Source organism: Castor canadensis, chromosome 8 (genome assembly GCF_047511655.1).
Source record: "Castor canadensis chromosome 8, mCasCan1.hap1v2, whole genome shotgun sequence".
Classification (NCBI taxonomy): domain Eukaryota; kingdom Metazoa; phylum Chordata; class Mammalia; order Rodentia; family Castoridae; genus Castor; species Castor canadensis.
This window is the reverse complement of record NC_133393.1, coordinates 103,443,696-103,465,077: the sequence shown is the minus strand read 5'-3', so window position 1 is coordinate 103,465,077 and position 21,382 is coordinate 103,443,696. Positions and strand designations below refer to the sequence as shown.

The following is a 21,382-nucleotide window of genomic DNA, read 5'->3' as shown; positions in this document are numbered from 1 at the left end:
GAATTCAATTTGTTAGGAAAACAAGTAGTATGTTCCCAGCTTCTTAAATAGTACTATTCCTGTTCTTTTCAGGTAAGAATCTATGATCTCTCTAAATATGACCATGGAGCAGATGATGTGCTGATCTTGGCCACTGATGGACTCTGGGATGTTTTATCAAATGAAGAAGTAGCAGAAGCAATCACTCAGTTTCTTCCTAACTGTGATCCAGATGACCCTCACAGGTTTGTACACTCTATAATTGTGGGTTTGTTTCTTAAGCATTCTTGAATAACAACTGAAGTAACCATTATACAATTTCCTCATTCAAGTTTTATAATAGAGGCTGATATAAGAATGGTTCAGTAACCAAACTGCAGATGGGATTACATATTTTATTACTTTCCTGACCAAATAAAAATCCTCCTTGAGTTGACTCAAGATGCAGATGGCAAAGAATTTGATTTGTTAGCTATTTTAGCAGCATATCTTCCTCACATTCTTACTTCTTATCCTCCAAGTAGTGATAATCCCACTTTGATCATGCTGATAGGGGTAGTGACAAATTCTTCCCAGCATTGCTTTTCATCCACTAGAGAAATTGTTTCTTTTGAGAAATGTTGGGAAGGGAGAGAGATTAAAATAGGTTTTCCTAATACAGTGGTAATGTACTGATCCTAAACAACCCTCAGAGACTCTAAAAAATAAATAGATATCATCTCTAGAGAAAACCAGCTTTAACTAGGATAAGTCACCATGAGTAAAAACTAGCAGAAATAACAATGAGTTGAACCTATAAATACTTCTTTATTGAATTAGTCAAAAAAATAAAATATTTTAACATGCTTCAGATATTTTTAAGACCACTAAAAGTAAGAATAAGGTTTAGAGACTATGAAAAGAACCATGTAGATTTTTTAAAAATAAGAAAATGGAACAGCTAGCATGGTGGTACATTCCTGTAATCCTAGCACTCAGGAGGCTGAGGCAGGAGGATCAGGAGTTTGAAGCCAGCCTGGGCCACACAGTGAGAAATTGTCTTAATAAATATTCAGTGAATTAAACAGATTAGAGGTTGTTAAAGAGAACATTGTGAACCAGAAAATTGATCTGAATAAATCTAGGATATGGCTCAGAGAGTCAAAAAGGGAAAATGTGAAATAAGATTAAGAGTGGGGAAGATGACCTAAGATGTTTTATATAGAATTCCATAAGGAAATAGTATAGAAGATGGGGAAAGGGATTCTATAATTCTTGATCAATACTAAACCTAAGATCCAGAAAGTCCAACGAATCTCAGGCAAAAGAGAGAATAAAATCATAAGTAGATATTTCTTGATGAAAATGAAAAGTTTTAAAACCTCCCTCCCACCAAAAAAAAGATATTAAAGCAGTCAGAAAGAAAAGACCGAACAGAGACATAGGAATGAGACTCGGCTGACAGCTAGTTTTTCAAATGCAACAATGGGGGCGAAAAAAACTGTCAATCTGGAAGTTTTTCATATGTACTAAAACTATCAGTAAAGAAGATAAAGTAAAGAAATTTCCAGGCATAACAAAAACTGAGAAATCTTACTGCCAACTGATCTCTGAAAGAAATTCTGAAGGATGTACTCACGTAAGAAAAGGATATGATCCCAGATGGAAGAACTGAAAAGTAAATGGATTATTAAACTGAAGTCTAAGTAAATACATGGATATATTTAAACATACATTGACTATATAAACTAGTAATAGGAATGTCTGGTATATGAAATGAAAAGTGATAGAACTAAATTACAGGATAAAAATAGCATGTAAATTAGAAAGGAGGGATAGTAATAGCTTACATATGTTATGGTTTTTTCCATTTGAGAGCAGGTTAAAGGTATTTAACTTTTAAATAATTTTAAATCGCTAAGGAATTACTAAAAAAATAGAAAGTGTAATAGAAAGTATCACTTCCAAAGCAGTTGGGGGTGGGAAGAAATCCAAATACAATAAAAAGCCAAGCTTCTGAACAACCTACAAATTAAGGGAGAAAATTATAATGAAAATTAAAAATTACTTTGGCCTAAATAATAGTACTACATATCAAAATTTTAAAGGCTGAAATTTGAGCCTTCCTTTTTTTCTAGTTTAATGAGCTAAGCATAGATCAAGACTCTACTCACCTTTGACCCTCCAGAAGTGACTACCTTCTCTCCATGTCATGAGGTAACCCAGAGCTTCCCCTGGGTCATGCAAATCCCCAACCACAAGCTCCTGACTCCTGACCTCAGAAAAAGGAAACTAGGAAGTGAGACTCATAACCACAAAAAAAAAAAAAAGATTCTTAGAATAAAACCTGGAGAGCTGACATGAATTACTTGGTGAGTTCTGCCTTTACTCCCCACATAAGAGTGTACAAAAGAATTCTTACAACTTCAAGGCTCTTAAGCATCCAAAGGAATGGAACTGTCTACCAGCAGCTCTGTGTAAACAATGATCTTAATTTTAAATTTTTAAGTCTGTGGTCCTTAGCTCAGTAACAACATGTAATATAAAAAGTAAAAAGAGCAGAATAAATCCAAGGAAAGCTGTGAAAGGAAAAAATAAAGACAAAATAGAAAAAAATATACAATAAAAATACACTATAAATTCAAAATTTGAGTCTTTAAAATAACTAACACGGTAGAGAAATAAAAGTTGAAACCACAATGAGATACCACCTCACACTCATATAAGTAAAATAAGGCACAAATATTATATGATTCCATTTATATAGTAAAATAAGGCACAAATATTATATGATTCCACTTATATAAGGTTCTAGAGTGATCAAGTTCATAGAGACAAAGTAGAAATGGTGGTTGCCAAGGAATGGAAGAAGGAAAAAACAGCCAGTTAGTGTTTAATGGATAATAAATTTCAGGTGGAAAAGATGAACAAGTACAGAAGCTGGATGATGGTAATGGTTGAACAACAATAAGTATACTAAATGCTACAGTAATATGCACTTTGACTATAAACTTTAAAATGGTTCTTTAAAATGGTTATCATGGTAAATTTTATTTCATGTATGTTTTACCACAATACCAAGAACCAATTAAAAAGATAATAAATTAACAAAGTAGATAAATTTTCTGAAAGACTAATCATAAATGAGGAATAATATTAGGATTACAAAAATTAATAACTCAATTGCAGTATTAACTAAAATGTAAGTTATTATGAACATATACATATTCTTTAATAAGAATATTTTTTTGGCGGGGCACCAGTGGCTCACACCTGTAATCTTAGATGCTCAGGAGAGAGAGATCAGGAGGATCATGGTTCAAGCTTGCCTTGGTCATAAAGTGAGACCTCCATTTCAAAAACAACCAATGCAAAAGGGCTGACAGAGTGGCTCAAATAGTAGAGTGCCTGCCTAGGAAGCAGGAGGCCCAGAGTTCAGCCCCAGTACTGAAGAAAAAAAAAAAAGTGATTCTAATGCTGCTAAAATTGGAGACCCTTCTTCACTGGAGAAAATGTTGTGCCATCAGTCGTGCCAAAATATATCCAGAAAATTGCTTTTAATTACAAAAAACAGATATAACTTACATGTCCAATTGCAGGATGGATAAACAAAATTAGGATACAACCCTCAAAAGGAATAAACCAAAGCTATTGCTTATTAACAGGGAAGAATCTCAAAAACATCATGTTGCATTTAATAAGCAAGTCATAGATGATAAAAATATTCTATTTGCATGAAGTAAAAACTACCCATATGTCATTTAGGGACATAGATATTAAAACTATAATTTAAAAAGAAAAACAACTAACCAAAATTTAGAACAGTGGTTGCCTTGGGAGGAGAGGTGGCACAGACATGGGGATTTGTGCTTATGGAGGGGCCCCAGGCTTCTAAGACTTACTGGGAATTTTCTGTACCTTTAAGTAGATGGCAGGCATATAGTTTGTGTTATTTTTTAACTATGAATGTTATACATGTCTGTTTGTATATAAAATATGAGAGGCTGTGTAGTCCAGTGAACTCTACCATTGGGCTTTCTGAGTTCAGGTTTTTGTTTTCTTAGGATCTTGAGATAATGTCCTAATTAAGCCCGTGGCTTCCCGTGTGTGAGGCGCGTCTGACAGCACTCACACCATGCACAGATACAGGGCATAACACGGACAGAACTATGCTTATTATTATTGCAGGTTTCATATTTTCACAAAAAATTCCTCAGAAAAAAATGTGAATCCAAACGATTTCTCTTCTCATAGAATTATTTGGTATGATTTTGCTCAGATACAGAGGAATTTATGGTATTATAATTAAAGATTCTTTTGTTTGAATTTAAATGTACTTTTCTCCTTTTAAGTTTCATTTTTAATCTGTTAGTCTCTTGTTAGCCATATTCTCATGTTGATTTTTTCTACTATATTTTTTATAAAGCTTTGCAAAACCAGCTGCCAGTTATAAGTTGAAAGGCACTCAACACTTTAAAATTTCTCCAAGCTGGCCTGGTTCTGCTTGTAAGTCCATCTCTCTCCATAGTAACAAATGTGCCCATCAAGAAGTAGTAACCTATGGGCAGCTTACACATGCCAGGTCAGGCCGGCTGCTGGGCTCTGTGAGAACCATTTCTTATGGAGGCAAGGTTTGCAGAAATTTTCTTGGAACAAACAGAGCAGAAAAGAAAAAATGTTTGCCTTTCAGGGAAAATGGAAAAACCAAAGCCTAAGAAAGAATCCTACCAGAGAGGTTAAGTGAAAGGAAAAGTTCAAGAAGAAAGAACACAGTTTCTTGGAAAGAGGAAGACTATCAGGCTAAAGATCAGAAACATTCTGGTTGATTTTTGAGCTCTTAAGACAGAACATAGAGGTCAAGGTTTTCTTCTTTACCAAACAACTCACATTCAGGACCATTCATTTGGGAAATACTCTATTTTCTGAGCCAATGCCTGCTGGAGAAGAATCCGTGAAGTAAGCAGACCTCCTCTCTGTCCTCTTGGAGTTTGAAGTTCAGAGGGGTTACAGAAGGATCCAGAAGTTACCAGATGAGTGACTAAAGTGAGGAGCTTGGCCTGGAATAAAAGATGTCTAAACCTGAAGAACTGAATAAGCATGAGCCAGGCAGTGTAGGCTTGAGGTGGATTTGGGGAAGGAGAGCATGGCACATTTGATGAACCCAACAGTCAGTACTGCTGAGTGGGCTAAGCGTGGGTGGAGTGTCATCAGACGGGGTGTAAGAGGTCAGTGGGGCCAGGTTACGTCAGGCCTTCTGAAATTACTAGATTAATGAATGTAAAAATTCTTTGTAAGAAAGGAAGCCTGTGGTAATGATACGGAATTTGTGTAATTCGTTCATTATGACCCATAATTAGGAAATGCTCGGCACAATCTGACGGTGAAATACAATATGAGGATTGTTTCCTCACCCTGTGGGCTCCTTAGTAATTAAAGACATATTGGGAAATCAGAGAAACTTGATTTGTTTCAAGCTCAAGAATGATGTAAAATGAAGTTGCCTTTCATGTGTGGCATCTTTGCACGTGTCTGTATGTAATTTGGCAAGAGAGCACCACACTCACCCCTCAGCCTTCGCATGTCTTCTTGGGAGGCCCATGAACCAACATCAAGTGTTCAACCCGAAGAGCCAGGCACTGTCTCAGCTGAAAGCTGTTCTAATCTTGTCATGCAAAATGGAAATAGGATTGGAAGTTGTAATTTCTGAGATGAGGAAAAATAATTCCAGAAGCCCTTGGGCAGAGGGTTCCTTTCACTTCAAATGTAGCCCAGGACCACAGGTTTGTTTGTGTAATCATAAGTAGGGGGGATGTGGAGAGTAGCTGGGTCTAGGCCTGAGAGGGCTGACCAAATGAGGTTAGCCTATTGTTTGATACAAAATGAGAAAGGAAAGTTATACTCCCTAGGGTGGGAAGCCTGGAGAAGAGGGAATGGAAAAAGCAAGCAAGAAGAATTACAAAATGTTTCTGCATTTGAGGATTTGCATGGGCCTGTTTTTACTTTGAGTTTTCCCAGTTTTGTCTAGAAAGGAAGCAGACAGAAAGAGGTAGGGCACAAGTCTTCTCGTGACAAGCAGGAGTTTGGGATTTCTTAATTGTTGAGCACTTGTTTTTATTATATGTGGGTTTTTTTCTTTTCCTCTTGTGCCTAGTGACAGCCATTCTCAACAGATTGCTAGCATTGTCTTTCCCTGATGGTATCCTTTCCAACAAGGAATTTTAACCGCACACACACACACACACACACACAAACACACACACACACCCATAATGCTTGTGAGGGAAGCGGTTACTAGCATAAAGAGGTATTTGGCCAGTTCTGACCCTCACACCTCCTCTTTGGCAGAAATAGGGGGTACAAATGAGCTCTGTGATCCTCTTGACCCTAGTGCATCTTACTAAGTCCTTCTGCTCTTTTTGAACTTCTTGACAAAAGAACCAGAAAGTTAAAAGGCAGCTTTATAGACAAGCCACAATATGAGTGCAGTAGATTTTTGTCTTTCTTTTCTTTTTATTAAAGTTTGCCCTGAAGTGTAGCAGAGCTGGCAGTTCTTTGGCTCTTTTGTGGGGTCATGAAATGAACCATTCATAGGAAATATATCACACTTAACACTCAAGAGTGGGGTTGTTGGAGGTCATGGGCTGCATAGGGCTCTAGTTCCCTGTAATTCCAGTAAGATTCCCTTTTGAGACCTAAAGACTATGCACGATTTGAAGAAGGCAATCAGAGAAGGCCCTGGAAGGGGTTTTCTAAGGCAAAATATCTGCAATTGATATTTTTGATAATGCTAGAGATTTAGTGGTGGGTCTCCTGGGGAAAATATTCAGAATGGAAACAAGTATGTAAACACTCAAAGAAGATGCTTAATATTTTGTCAGAGAGGAATAAATTGTTAATATTATTAAAGGGAAAGGACCAGACAAAGCCAAGAGAAACTGGGGCCAGAGAATGGTTAACCAAACATGAAAACGTGGCATGGACTCATATTCCAAATGCCTGAGACTCTGGAACAAGGCAACTGTAAAGCTTTTCCCAGTCCTTTATTTCCCAAAATCTGTCTGTGGAAATCTCAGTTTTTGTATCTTAGACCTGATAACCCTCTGTCCTCCTGCCATGGCATTTGGAGAGTGCACGAGTACCCATGTGCTGGAGATTTAACCCAGAGCCTGGCACATACTAAGAAGGAAGAGGTAAATCAATGGAAGGTTAATGGTAAAACACCCACTGACACCGACAGCAGGCATTAATGCAGCTACTAAATGGTAGTTTGTATTACCCCGATAACATGAAATTTATTTTGGCAAAAGACAGAGAGTCTTTTTAAAATTTTTTTTTAATCTCTGCATGAGTTAGCTAAACTAATTTCTTAGCACACCATATGGTTTTCAAAAACTATGCCTCAAATGCAAAAAAAAGGAAGAGTTCCTCCCACCCCTACTATATCACTTGCAAGTTTTAAGAATAAATTCGTGAGTGTTTGATCTGGTCTTCGAAGGCTAGATAAAATCTGCATTTTGTTTCTTGCTCACTGTTTAGCATATTCAGATCCGTGGGAATTTGGAAGTCAGCCTGCGATCCTGGCTGCAGCAGCCTCTGAACTGTACAGACAGCCATCCTTCGATCCTTCATGCAGGTTTTAAGGGTGGCAGAGCAGAATTGTGTGACCACTTAGCTGTGTGGCACATCAGGACATTTCAGAGAGCATGCTGGGGAAGACAGAAGGAACTGATCTGTTATATGCCCCTTAGATTGAAATGTTGCTGTTTGAGATTTGAGCTAAGATAAACATTGACCACCTAAGAGACCTGTGAGCCACTCCAGGGTGCAGAAAGGTGGACAAAGCCTGACAGTGGAGGACAAGGGGGACAGGGGAGTTTCATCCTTCCCACAGGGGTGAGGAGCCCCTCCAGCCTGTGGCCTAGTTCCAGGGTCTCACAGTAGTCTGCCTAAATGAAGTCCTGTACCCTAGGTGGCCCAGCTACACTTGGGTAGCCTAAGAGGTGTACCTCCTCCCAGGAGCTGCCCCTTTGCAAGCAGGACAAAGGCCACCTCCAAGCCAGCCCCTACCCTCTATCCAACTAGCACCACAGATCCTCACCAGCATCCAAAGCCAGGGGGAGGTTTTTACCTCTTAAATCTCTGAGGCCTGCTCAGAATGCAAAGAGGATTCCTCCTCCAGTTCCCATCACACTGTATTGCTAAGGGGCATCAGCAGATGGAGACTGCCTTTTATATGCAAATATTTGGAACCCATTAATTCCTCCACCTACCCTCCCTCTTTTAAGACCCTTTCCTTACCATCCAAATGGCAAAGGGAAGTTCCCACCCAACCAAAGCTATTAAAGGTTAGAGCCTGAGGCCTGAAACTAACTTATTTTTGACACTCCAGTGCTGATTCAGAGGTGGCCTGTGGGAAACATCTGCCTTGTGGCAGATGACTTTAGGCAAAACCTTGTGAGGAGGAGAAAGTTATTTGATGTTCAATGAGGAAAGTGATAGCTAATGTTTATTGATCTCTAACCACGTGCTGGGCACCATGCTGAATGCTTTATGGAAAACTCTCATTTAGCCCTCACAAAGAAGCCTTCATGTCAGGTTAAAATTCCAGATTTATAGGTAAGAAAAGAGGGGCTCTAAGAGGCTAAGGAGTTTTTCCAGAGCCATCCATCTGGGTGGTAGGAAAGCCAGGATAGGAACCTAGACAATCCATACCCACACTCTGAGACCTTTTTATACACACTAAAGTGAAAGAATCAAGAACTGACTAGGCCTAGTGCCAGTGGCTCACATCTGTAATCCTAGCTACTCAGGAGGCAGAGATAAGGGCGATCGCAGTTTGAAGCCAGCCCAAGAAAATAGTTCTGCGAGACCCTATCTCGAAAAACCCTTCACAAAAATAGGGCTGGTGGAGTAGCTCAAGGTGAAGGCCCTGAGTTCAAGCCCCAGTACTGGAAAAAAAAAAAAAAACTGATTGAGTGCTGGTAGCTCACGCCTATAATCCTAGCTATCAGAAGGCAGAGGTCAGGAAGAGCAGTGTTCCAAGCCAGCCTGGGCAAACAGTTCTCCAGACTCCATCTCGAAAATACCCTACACAAAACAGGGCTGATGGGGTGACTCAAATGGTAGACCGCCTGCCAACCAAGCATGAGGCCCTGAGTTCACACCCCAGTACTGCGAAAGAGAAAACAAGAACTACCAAAAGAGACAGATAGACAATTGAGGACTTACTGGCCTCTTCCTGCCCTGACTTTCAAGTCAGTAGTTGTGAAAAGAGCTTTTGGTCTTCCCGTAGTTCTTCAGCCCCTTGTTATTTTTTGTTTTCCCTGCCATCCCTGCTGTCCTTTCTTTGCTCCTCCCCTTCAGAGTGCAGCCCTGTGAAGTTTGCCAAGTCCAGTTCTTCACTGGCAACCATTTCCTTCAGCAAAGCTTTGCTGATCAGTATTGAAAGCTTTGGCCAGAAGAGAAAGATGTTCTCAAAAATTCAAAACTTGTCTCTTGGGGAGACTTTGTTAGGAGAGTGAGCATTTCAAACTACTCCCGCAGTTCCCTATTGCAGCCTTACTCAAGGACCCGTGTCCATGAGTAAGTCCTCCAGTGATACCCTCTGTCTGGCTGCTCCACACCCAGCTTCTCGAAAAACAGGCTCCTCAGCCCCAGTTGTTGTATAACTTGGTCCACTTCCCATTCCCTGTCTTCAGCTGCATCCTAGTCTTTGCTGCTCTCCTGTGTGTTTTTATTTAAATTGCATGTTCTGACCACAACCCTCAGTCTAAGGCACATGTGTGCCCTTGTGTTCAGCCTTAGTACCAAATCTTTAGAGTCTTCCTGTTTTCTGACTTTAAGTGTAATGCTGGATCTCCTGGAGCATGAAGGTCGTCGTGTCAAGAAGCTGGGCCTAGAGCTTAGGAAGTGTGTTGACTTACAGACTGTAGTATCTGCTCTGTTCTCTGCACTTGTCTGTTTAGGCTGCTCTCTGACAGGGAGGAGTGTCACACACACTAGTGAAACCTGTTAAGGAGAAGTCATGGGGCGGAATCTCAGTTCCTGGGAACATGAGGGGGTGAGAGGTCCTAGGGATTCTCCCTATGCTTCTCCCTCAGGTTGGGGCTATCCTATCCCTTCCCAGGAAGGCCTGGCACACAAAAAGTGTGAGGATAACTTCATACTACTCCTGTGCCATGGGGCTCTAAGCCAAAAAAATTAACATAGCATGTTCTGCCACTATAGAGTCTGATTTTTAAATCTCCATAGATAACCCAGGGCACAACATAAACAACTACTTCCTGAAGACAAGAGTATATTTTACCTTCAAACCCACCATGAGAAGGAACAGTTAGATACCATAGAGCCTTCCCTCCAACCCTCCCACAGAGAAAAAAATAGAACAGTTTGAAAGAAGAATTAAATGTATATAAATAGAATCATAAGGTAGAATTGGAAGAGAACCAAACAGAAATCGCATTGTGAAACAGCATCATTGAACTAAAGTAACTCACTTAACTGGTTAAATAGTAAACTACTAAACAAGTAACTTGTGAGTTGAAAGATACTGCGTGGAAGCTTAAACCTGGAAGGTAAAGTGGAAAGGTCTAGTAAGAGTGTATGGCAAATATCTTAAAAAAATAGAGAAGTAATAGTTTAAAAGTTTATGGCTGAAAATTTTCCAGAATTAAACATTTTCTATTTGAAGAAATAAAACTAATTTCTAACCATGGTAAATGAAAAGGAATCCTCATTGTTATCTTAGTGGAAATAACCACCAACAACAAAAACAATATTTCTTCTCAATAAGAGACATGAGAAGTAAATGGGGTAGCATCTCCAAACTACTCAAAGAAAATAACAATCAATCTCAAATTCTATGCTTTATTATTAAAGATTAAAGTAAAAAATATTTTCCTTCTACAAGAATTAGGTGAGTTTATACCTTACAGACTACTGTTAAAAGAATTACTGAAACAATATATCTATTGAAGGAAATTAAATCCAGAATGAGAAAAGCAAAAAATTAGTAAGAACATTGGTTTATTTCTATCTCTAGATTATAAAGAACAATGATTGCTAATGGAAGCTGAAAAAGTGAAACTACAATTTTAGGCTGTTACCTGGAAGATGAAAGAAGCTACAATAAACAATGTAGCTTGCCCTTAATGAGTATAAGATTAGATCTTATTTTAATTAGTCATGTACCACTAAAGAAATATACTTAAAACAAGTCAAAGTTTAGAATTTCAACTCTGCTTTGTGAGTTTTATAATTGAAACATATCATAGTGAGAAAGTAGCAATGAGAAGGCTGTGATTACTTGCTTCAGAAACTAGGATGGCATTAACTAAGGATGACGGATAGATATGATAGTCAAACCTTCAAAGTGAAAATAACTGAGCATTTACTGAGTTCTTCTTACGTCTTTTTTTTTTTTTTTTTTTTTTTTGGTGGAACTGGGGTTTGAACTCAGGCCTTCACACTTGCCAACCAGGTGCTCTACCTCTTTAGCCATACCTCCAGTCCATTTTGCTCTGACTGTTTTGGAGATGGGGAGGTCTCACACAATTATTTGCCCAGGCTGGCCTTGAATCATAATCCTCCCAATCTCAGCCTTTCGAATAGCTAGGATTACAGGCATGAACCACCAGTATCCAGCTTTCCTAATTGGGACCCATAAAGGAAATTAAGGAGCATCAGAGAGAACTGTGCCATGTGTTGTGGAGACTGAAACGCAGGAAGAAAATGTACTATATAATGGCAAGGATGCCCAAAAAAGAAAGGAAAACTCAGGAAGCAATAATTTTCTTTATTTCAAGAATAAAGAAAATGGTCAGCAGTATTTGTGCTAGAAAAGGTTGGGCAGAATGAGTATCAAGAAGCCGTCTTCGGATCAAGCTCTAAGAGGACAACTGGTAGAGTATTGGTCAACAGGTAAGAGACCAAGGAACAAAGTGAGAAGCAAAATATTGAGGAAGCAAGAGAGGATTTCTCTCTGAAGAAGAAATTGGGAAGACAGAATTGATAGTAAAAAAGAGGAACAGTATCAAAGGAACTTATCTTGAAATAGAAGACAACTGTGTTTAAGAACAAAATTTTAATGATCAAGGAAATGAGTTTCCTGGGTAGAAGACATTGTCTTTGGGTGGCCAAATGCTTACTTTTTAAAATGCCAAAGCTAATTTTGCCTATTTAAAAAGATACCCCAAAAGTTGGACGTGGTGGAACAGGCCTGTAATTCCTGCACTTGGGAGGCTAAAGCAGGAAGGTCACAAGTTCAAGGCCAGCCTGGGCTATATTGAAACCCTGCCCCCAAAAAGGCAAAATAAACAAAATTTTAAAACCCTGAAATCACTAGCAACAGCAATATCAGAGTGTTCTCTTGCATTTCACTACAATGATGATTTCATGACTTGAATAAAGCAAATGAGATGTCATCATCTAACCTTGTCTTGATCTCTCAGCCATTTCTCTATGACCACAGGCCCACAGAGAGCTGTCTGGAGTCCTTTGAATCTGCTCTTTCTGTCTTCTTTAAGTGTTTCTTTTATTGTCGGCCGTATTTTTTCACATCTTGCCATCATTTTCTACATCTTGTCAACTCATGAGTTGGTTTAAGGTATGTTCATCTCAATGGATGAATCAACTCCTTGACTCAGGCAAGTTTCTGTATCTGAAAAGCTAAGGTCTTCAATATACCCCCACCCAGCACAACGATAATAAAAGAAAAAGAAAAGCTAAGGTGCAGAGTGTAGTCAATCACCAAGACAATAAACACCACCTTAATATTGCTGGTGGCCTTTCCCTGTATGTCTGTATCTCACATATAAAATTTAATATAAAACTAAGTAACCTGGGTGAGCATCTGAAAAGCTCTTCTGAATGTAGTACATGAGCTGCAATGTGTGGCAGTGAGGAAGGCATTTAGTTTTCTCTTCAGCCAAATGCCTTTTTGGATGCCTTTCTGTTTATTTCTTGATCTCAGGAAGAGACTCCTCAGAAAGGACTAGCTGGTTATATCTTCTTCCAAGTATAACAAGAGAGCTGTGTGTCAAAGCCAATAATTCTGTCCATGCAGGTAGAAAAAGAACATGTCTCTCCTCCTCACCCGCTACCCATCCTCCAGAAGGAAAGTTATTCATTTTGTGTTAAGTACAGTGTCTCCTATACACTTCTGTCTGCTACCTGGGCTATATGAGTAGTTTGATTCTAAAAAAACGCTACTACTTAGAATATTCAAAATCCTGAAATCACTTGCTGCTGCCCTTGTTCTTAAAAGCAGGTCTCTTTTTAACATGGATGTCTGTAATTCATAAGAGGTTTTAACATAAGAGATAGAGAGGCTTCTGAATCCTGTTCTCCAAGAGTTCTGAAGGCAAGGCTGAGATACTCCATTGTGGGAAAAGGTCACTTAGCATTATCAGGGTGGTCCCTTGTAAAAATACCACAGGTTAGCTTCCAAGAGGCCTTATAGGGCAGCATTTATTTTCTTGTTGGTTTACCAGAATCCGGATCTTAGCTTTTCACATTCAGAACCTGATATAATCAATATATAAAGAATAGATTCATTATCAGACCTGGGCTTGCCTTAACCAAGCTCACAATATTGTAAACCATAATGCTACTTGACACTTATACAGAGAAATATCACTGATATTCAGTTATATCTGTTATATTAAAGTACAAATGACTTGCCTAATTCTTTCCCTGTAGGCAAATCTATGCAAGGAGGCAGATCATAATCAGAAGGTTATTTGGTGAATGTGAAATCAGAAAAAAAAAAGGTGACTCATATGTTTACTGGCATAGCCTAAGACAGTAATCCATCGCACACCAAATAAGTTCCTGCCAACCTTCTTTGAAGTCTATCAGCTAAGGGACTGTCTGCCTGATCAGTATTTGTATAGACACCTGCCAATGTTTTGTCTATATTTTATGCCTGTGCTCACTCAAATCACCTCCCTTGTTAGACTCCTTTAGATGTTGATCTTTCTATTGGTTTAGAGTATCTTTCCTCTTCCTTACGTTTACAGTTTAAATCTCAATGAGCAATCTTATTTTCAAATTCTTAAAGGATCTCTCACTGTTCTTATACTGATCTAAAAGAAGCTAACATTGATTAGGATGAGTGGAACAGCTCACTCATACCAAGGCTTATTAGCCATTTACCAAAAGCAAACAAAAAAAACTCTTTATTCTTGCTGTATTCCTATTCTATAGACACTGTCATTAATATTTTTCTTTAGATCAACTCACTTTTTAAAAGCAAATTTATTTTCAAAGATTTACCCCTACCATAAATGGAAAATGACTAGCCTTTGTCACAAAAGGAATATAGCCCTAAAAATAAATATCGAAGACAGATGTTCTTGTTTTTCCCCTGTATTCCTTTAGCTGGATACTGTTTGCCTTGGAAATCTCTGAGCCCTGCATGAATTTTTGTCAAAATACACTAACATGAAACTTAGACTCTCCTCAATGTAATAAACAACATCAAAAGAGGACTGGGCAGCAGAATAATGCAGGAGACTGTTTAATGTAGTTAATACCTTGTCTGCCTATCTCCTGAAAAGTACTCTTATATCACACCTCCCACATTTTGGGAAAAGATGACCTCAGTTTTTCTTGATTTTAAAGGTATTTGAAAACTACATCTGTAGTGATGCCTCCTCCTTCCCAGATTTGCCTGATCCTGGCTTCTGCTGAATACTGTACTAATTGTCTCATTCCTGCCTCTCCCTATACAGGTACACATTGGCAGCTCAGGACCTGGTGATGCGTGCCCGTGGTGTCCTGAAGGACAGAGGATGGCGGATATCAAATGACCGACTAGGCTCAGGAGATGACATTTCTGTATATGTCATTCCTTTAATACACGGAAACAAACTGTCATGAAAGTGACCCAGGAGATTGGGAGGATAGTGGGGAAGAAAACTGGGATGCCTCTGGCCAGGGCGGAACTGGGAAGTTGCCTGGGCTGGGTTCCAGGTGATGCAGTCTCTTCCCAGCCCAGGTGGGAAGTTTGCTGCCAAAAGGCCTCTGGCTGTGCTTCAAGATGACCCATAGGCTTCCATTTCTTCTTTAGTAAGAGATCTGGACACTCAACAAGAGCAAAACACAAAGCCTGCCACAGAGTGTTGTATTTTTGTTGGTTTCTTTTAGAGATCTCCTAGGTGGCTATTGCCTAATTTGGGCAGAAATATCATATTTATTTTATCTAGAGTAGCTGGGGCAGCCATTTTCAGGTATAACTGGCAGATGATTCCTCAGCCTGTCAGGCTGCCAATTTCTCTCCAGGTTAAAAGTGCTGCATTTGAAAGTTGGGGTCATGCCTCAGAAAGTATAAGCACCCATCTTCTAGTAAGCACGAGGTTTATTTCAGGGGCTCTGCTTTCCTTTGCCTCCCTCCTTCCTTCTGTCCCCAGCCTCCCCCCTTTTGCTTTATTCTTTTGTGGTGATGATGGGGTGAGGCAGGGATTTCTTTTTCTTTTTCGTTTTGACATTCCTTGAATCTTTGTTTCCCTCCATAGAACAGAACTGGGACTTTCCAGCTCCTTGCTGAGGAATTTCTGTGTCAGAGTCCAACCCAGACTGGGTTGGCCCTGTGTCCTGTGCCCCACACCACCCAGGCAGCGGTCTGGGGCAGTGCCCTGCGTGTTGTGTAACATTGTTCCTGAGTTGCATTCTTACCAAATCAGTGTGTTTTCTTGAAAACGTGGGTGTTTATTTGGAACTATTAGTCCCCCTTGTGTGGCTGGAGGTTTCATTGTGAGAGTCTGGGCTTTTATTTCTGGAATACTTGTCCCTTTCCCATCTGCTGTGTCCTGAGGACACACAGAGAGCAGCATGTCATGGAGCAGTTTGGGAAGCTCTCAGATCAGTCAATTCACCATACCTCATTGAGGACAGTTTTGGGTCCAGATGTCACTGTGGGCTGTGACTGTCCTCCAGCTCACACCAAAGTGTGAGTATCAGAGTTCTGTCAACAGCTCTTTTTCTGTCATCACTGTGTAAGACCCACTAGCAATGGCACTTTGATAAAACTGAATTTGAATGGTGACCAGTCATTCTCAGGCCGCTCTCCCTATCCCTTGCAGAGAATCATGTTGCAGTTACCCAAGAACTGAGACCCTGTTCCTGCTATGGGTCCATCTCTTTGAGTTCCTCCCCAACACGGCCACAACATGTGCACTGGACGTCCTATCTGCCCACTGTTCTCTGCCAGGACAAATGGCAAAGTTGATTTTTAAAATCTCTTAGGCAGACTTCTGCTCTAAGCTGGGGGCCTTGTAGAACAATATCTAATTACTTAGTCTTCTTTGTGTAGGGCTGCTGGTTTGTTGTCACCGTTTTGACAACTGTGTAATTCAAACATTCTTCCAACCTAAGAAAAGAAAAGGTCATTGGTGTTCTGTCCCCAAATGCTGGAGTTCCAAGTTGTGTGAATTTCTTCTCTAGAGGAGAGGACAGGAAACCTCTCCTCCAGGGTGGTAATTTTCTTACATTCCTGGAGTTTTAGATGCCTTCCTGGGGTAGGCCTGGAGCCCTCCTCCTCAGGGATAAATTCATTATACAGCATGGAACAATACACAGTGTGAAACACTGTGGGAATTTATCCTCCCAGGTATTTGCCAACATGTTGCCTGAGAATTGGGCCACTACCTTGTCAGGAGTCATCTTCATCTGGTAGCATTCCACTCCCAGTAAATCTGAGCTCCCCTGAACATCCGTGTGGGGAGGTTTGTGGTGCATCACTTGTTTCCCTGGAAGTATGTGAGGCTATGGGAGAATGCTTGGGCATCCTCCAGCAGTGTGCTCTACTTTCTGTTCCTGCCCCTATATTCAAAGTCACATTGAAGTTGGAAACGAGAAAGTCTTCCGTGGAGGACCCTGAGCCGCCTTCTTTGGGATCTTTCCCATTGTTTCTCAGTTTTTTTTTTTTGGTTTTTTTTTTTTTTTTGCTTTTCTGGACCTCTCTCTGGGCTCTACTTTGAGCTTCTCTAGTCTTATTCAAGCCACGAGAGTCAAACATGGGTGTAGATATCATGTAGATGTTACAAAAACTTTTGACTCAATTCACCAATTCATTTACTGCCAAGGCATGTCTCAGGAAGAGCTCTGCAAACCCCTCATTCAAATTATCCTAAAACCTTGAGCATTTTAATCCTACTGGTTTTAGTTAGAAACGTTTCAAGGAATTCTATCCCTAAGTCCCTTCGGGTAGAAAGATCTTAGTAGCAAACTAAAGCCATGTTTGTGTTGGGGGGATGGGAGAAAGACTACAAATGAGGTGAATAAATCAAAGTGGGAAAATAATTTGTTAATGCCCATGGCAGATCTGCCCAGCACTGATAATGCTCTGTGAATTAAGCTCACTCCATTTTGGCCTTATTTTTCACCCAGGCCCCAAGTCTCTCAGTCCCAAAATAGTAACTGTGTCTATGTAACGGGTTGGCCCTTGGAGCATTCCTGGAAAGGTCAAAAGGAAACACACTCAGAATTCTTTAGAACGTATTTATATGTGGTTCTGAAATCTTGTGTATCTGACTTATAGCCAAATCTGCTTGCCCTAATAGCCTCAGAGGAAGTCTTGTGTAATGAAAAGCTTTTGATTTCCTAGTCAAGTCTTTATGGTTGTCTTGGGGGTTGTGTGGCCACTTCCTTTAATGAAAGGCCCTTTCAGCCCTAAATCTCTTTGCTGAACTGGCCCCTACCTATTGGACTATTTGGTGACACTTCCTTAAAGAGTGTGAGCTCACAGCCCATCCATCCTCTGCAGTGTTTTGCTGGTCAGCCACCAAAGCTTTGCTCTTGCAACACCCAGAGTCAGAGCAGTGCCAGCAGTCACACAGATGGAGAGGGACCCACCGTGGTTGTGCAGACAATTATTGTCCTGGAGGCAGAAGGGCAGAGTTGGAAACCAAGCTAGGCTACATACTCACCTGTCTAGAAGGACAAGGGATTTCAAGGCTGAAGCAGGAGGATCAAGAGTTTAAGGCCAGACTGGCTACACAGTCAGACCCTGTCTCAAGAAATCAAAACAAAACAAAAGTGGGTATTTCAGTTAATTTCCTCCTTTGGAGGATTTAGAGTGTCTAATTGTTTAAATTCCTACCAACTTACCTTCATAGGACTGTGTAAAGTCAGCTGTCTCACACTCTTCTTACTCTTCTCTGTTAAGTATTCACTCACTTCACGGAAGGAATTATAGCCATAGGTGGATATTGAAGAGGAAGAATCAGAGTTCTGGGAGTCAGATTTAGCCCCTGGCCATTTGGGCAGGGGTTTCGGTTTACCAAGATCACTACTGTGGAAACACTTGGGAAGAGTTCCCACATCTTTAAAATTCACATGGTCTTCTTGATGTCCCCCTCCCCGCCTCCTTCCTTATCTACCAATGAGCTATATTTAGAAGGCCACAGTGATCAATGCTTTTGTTTCCACCAGTTTGAGGAAACTGCTCTGCTGTTTTTGGAGTGAGTATGTGAAGTTTTGATGGGATTCTAATTACAGTAAGCGAGTGCTTCTGGGACAGTTTTGAGAAAGCAGTGAAACTCGTCTATGCAAAGAACAGCCATGCTGACCCTAAAAGTTATCAGATCAAGGGAAATAGTAAAAACAGTTTCTGGCCAAAGGACAGAATTTTATGTTAGGAACTCAGATTTTAGGACTTACAAGTGCAGTGAAGTGTTGCAACCTGTATGCCACAGGCCACCTCTCTGAGAAAACTTGGGTTTTATATGGTGTTGTGGCATCTGTGAGTACACTGGGATTTTTTAAAGAACACTACGTGAGCAGCCTGACTTGCCTCTTATGTGACCCTATGGCTTTTTGTCAGATGTGAGTGCCAGGCTGGGGAGTACTGCTCTTACTAATCCATAATGTTATCTGTGTAAATAGCTTTAATTTTTCCTCTGTGTCTTAGATGAAGTTTTGTTCATGTAGCAGCCAGGTAGACAGTGACCAAATAAGGTTTTAAATGTGCTGTTGTTTTCTACTGTGAAGTACTTGAAGAAAGAGAACCATGTGTCCTTCACTCTTCTCCCATGAGTATTTTGTGTTTATTTGGGGAGTCCTGAGGTTACTCTTTCACTCCAGTTTTGCCTCCAATTTTCTTTGTTGTTTTTTGGAGACCCAGGGAGGCCCATGGTAGGGGTCATTTGTAAGAATATATATGTCATGGTCTGGGTTTCCAAAACTACTCTACATCCAGTGAATTGAGAAGAATCTGCCTGGATGGTTTCAGAACCATGTACCTTCCATGCTTTGTGATTGTGAAACATTGACTTTTGTAACCCCAAATAAGAACTGTTTAGTAAAGGGGATCTATTTTGTGTGTTTTGAAACTTAGGTGCAATGTCCCCTGGAAAAAGCTAAAGAACTATATATGCTCAATGACATTTTAAAATAAAAAATTATATATATATACATATATATATATATAGGACATCTTTAGCAAAACTTTTTTGTGTCTTTTATTTGAATTCACTGTGCAATTTCTGCGTATCAAGTAGTGGAGTGGTCTGAGGTATAATAGATTGATGTAAGGTATCAACTGTGAGCACAGACTCAAAGGAAAATCAAAAGGGAAGGGTTGCAAACACTCTAAGTAAGTCTTCACAAGAGTGCGGTTAGGGCTAATACATTTCAACTATGCCTCTAGGGGAGCTGCCATGGACTGCATGTATAAACACAAAGAATTCAGAGGAAAGAATTACTCCCGAGAGGTATTCTTAAGTGAGAGGCTAGCACCTAATCTTGCTGAGGATGGTAAGAATCAAGACTCCCTCAATCACCTAACAATTTTAAGTACTTACAAAGTCTTAGTAAAATGTACCATCTCATAGAGAAAAGTTACTTTAATAGCTGGGGTAAGGCATCAAAGAATGCTAATTCTGCGTAGTTGCAGAATCCAGGAACTGAAAGGTGATCTAGAAAATATCAAGATAATGTTAAAACAAAATGATTAAAGTACCCCCTTCTCCTCTAGGGGTACTGTCTAAGGTCTCAGTTGAATACCTGAAAATTCAGATAGTACTGATCCCTACATGTACTATGTTTGTTCCTATGCATGCATACATAGGAGAAAGTTTAATTATTTTACAAATTAGGGAATAAAAGATTAGAAATAACAATAATAAAATGGAACAATTATAACAAAGTAATAAAAGTTATGAATTGCTTACTCTTGAAATTCTCCATTTAATAATTTTGGGCAATAGTTAAGAACAGTTAACTGAAACTATGGAGCGTAAAACTGGATAACGAAGGACCACTAATGTAAAGCTAAATGTAGGTCATAGCTTATCTGAAACTTGGGGAAAACAGAAGATAATCATATAGAATGATATTGCAAAGCTCCCTCAGTTCTTTTCACCTTCACCTGAACCCTAATGTTTATGAGGCCTCCTCTCTTCTAGGCCTTCTAGAAACTAATGGGAAAGAGCCAATCTTGGATTAGATACCTGAAGATTGAGATCTCTGTGTGGAAGACAGAGGAGTCATCTGTCATTCTGTCACAAGCTGCATTTAGTGTGTCCAATTAGTGTCTTCTCCCCTCCCCCACACAAACATACTGTGGTTTGAACTCAGGGCCTTCCCTAGCTAGATAGGTGCTCTACCACTTACACCAAGCCCCAGCCCTCCAATTAGCTCTTGAAAGAAGTAGTGGTTTGTCTCAAAAAATGGCTTCCTACAATGCCCCCTATATCTGTTTGCAAATGTTCTTTTTACCATGAAGAAGTGAGCTTTGTTTCCCTACCCCTTGACTAGTCTGGCTTGTGACTTGCCTTGTTTGATTAATAGAACCCAGAAATGACATTCTGAAACTTCCAAGTGGAGATCTCTAGAGATTTCATAACACCTGCTTTCACTCTGGAAAGCCCATCAACCTTTCAGTGTGAGACTTGACTACCGAGTAAAAAGGCCACATGGGGGAGAACCAACATGCCCAGACATTCAATTCTCAAGCCCCAGATAGGTCACTCTAGGTGACACCATGAGAAAAGTGGGGCCCAGTCAGCACTGAGGCCACAGGTATTATGGAGGATAGATGAGACGTCCCCACTGATCTCCGACCAGATCCCTGGCCCAGAGAGTCATGAACAAATACAGTGGTTTTTGTTTTAAGCCATTAAGTTTTGGATAATTTATTACAAATTTAATAGATAACTGGAATAAGATAACAGAGAATCTGGCTCTGGAAGAAGGAAGGAAGGAAGGGAGGGAAGAGAAAATAGCTTTGAGAAAATACACTTGTGACTTGGGGAATAATCTTCCATCTGGTAGGGTGATAGAAATGAGGGAGCCAGCTTATAGTAATAATGCAGAGACTGATGATCTGAGCTGGGATCTCAGCAAGAATTATCCTCCACGTGTATGCTTTTGCTTCTTCATGCAACTTGTATTAATTATTAGTGAGTCATTTTGGGCTCTGAGC

At 40.0% G+C, this 21,382-nt stretch overlaps 1 protein-coding gene across 1 annotated transcript in view; it reads left to right on the top strand.

Moving 5' to 3' along the window:
- Positions 1-21,019, top strand: part of Ppm1h (protein phosphatase, Mg2+/Mn2+ dependent 1H) — a 273,222-nt gene extending 252,203 nt beyond the window's left edge. The window contains exons 9-10 of the mRNA XM_074083812.1: positions 73-224; positions 14,691-21,019. Of these exons, the coding sequence (XP_073939913.1) occupies positions 73-224; positions 14,691-14,838 (300 nt within the window). The 3' untranslated portion in view covers positions 14,839-21,019. The remainder of the gene's footprint in view (positions 1-72; positions 225-14,690) is intronic.
- The last annotated feature ends 363 nt before the right edge of the window (positions 21,020-21,382 follow it).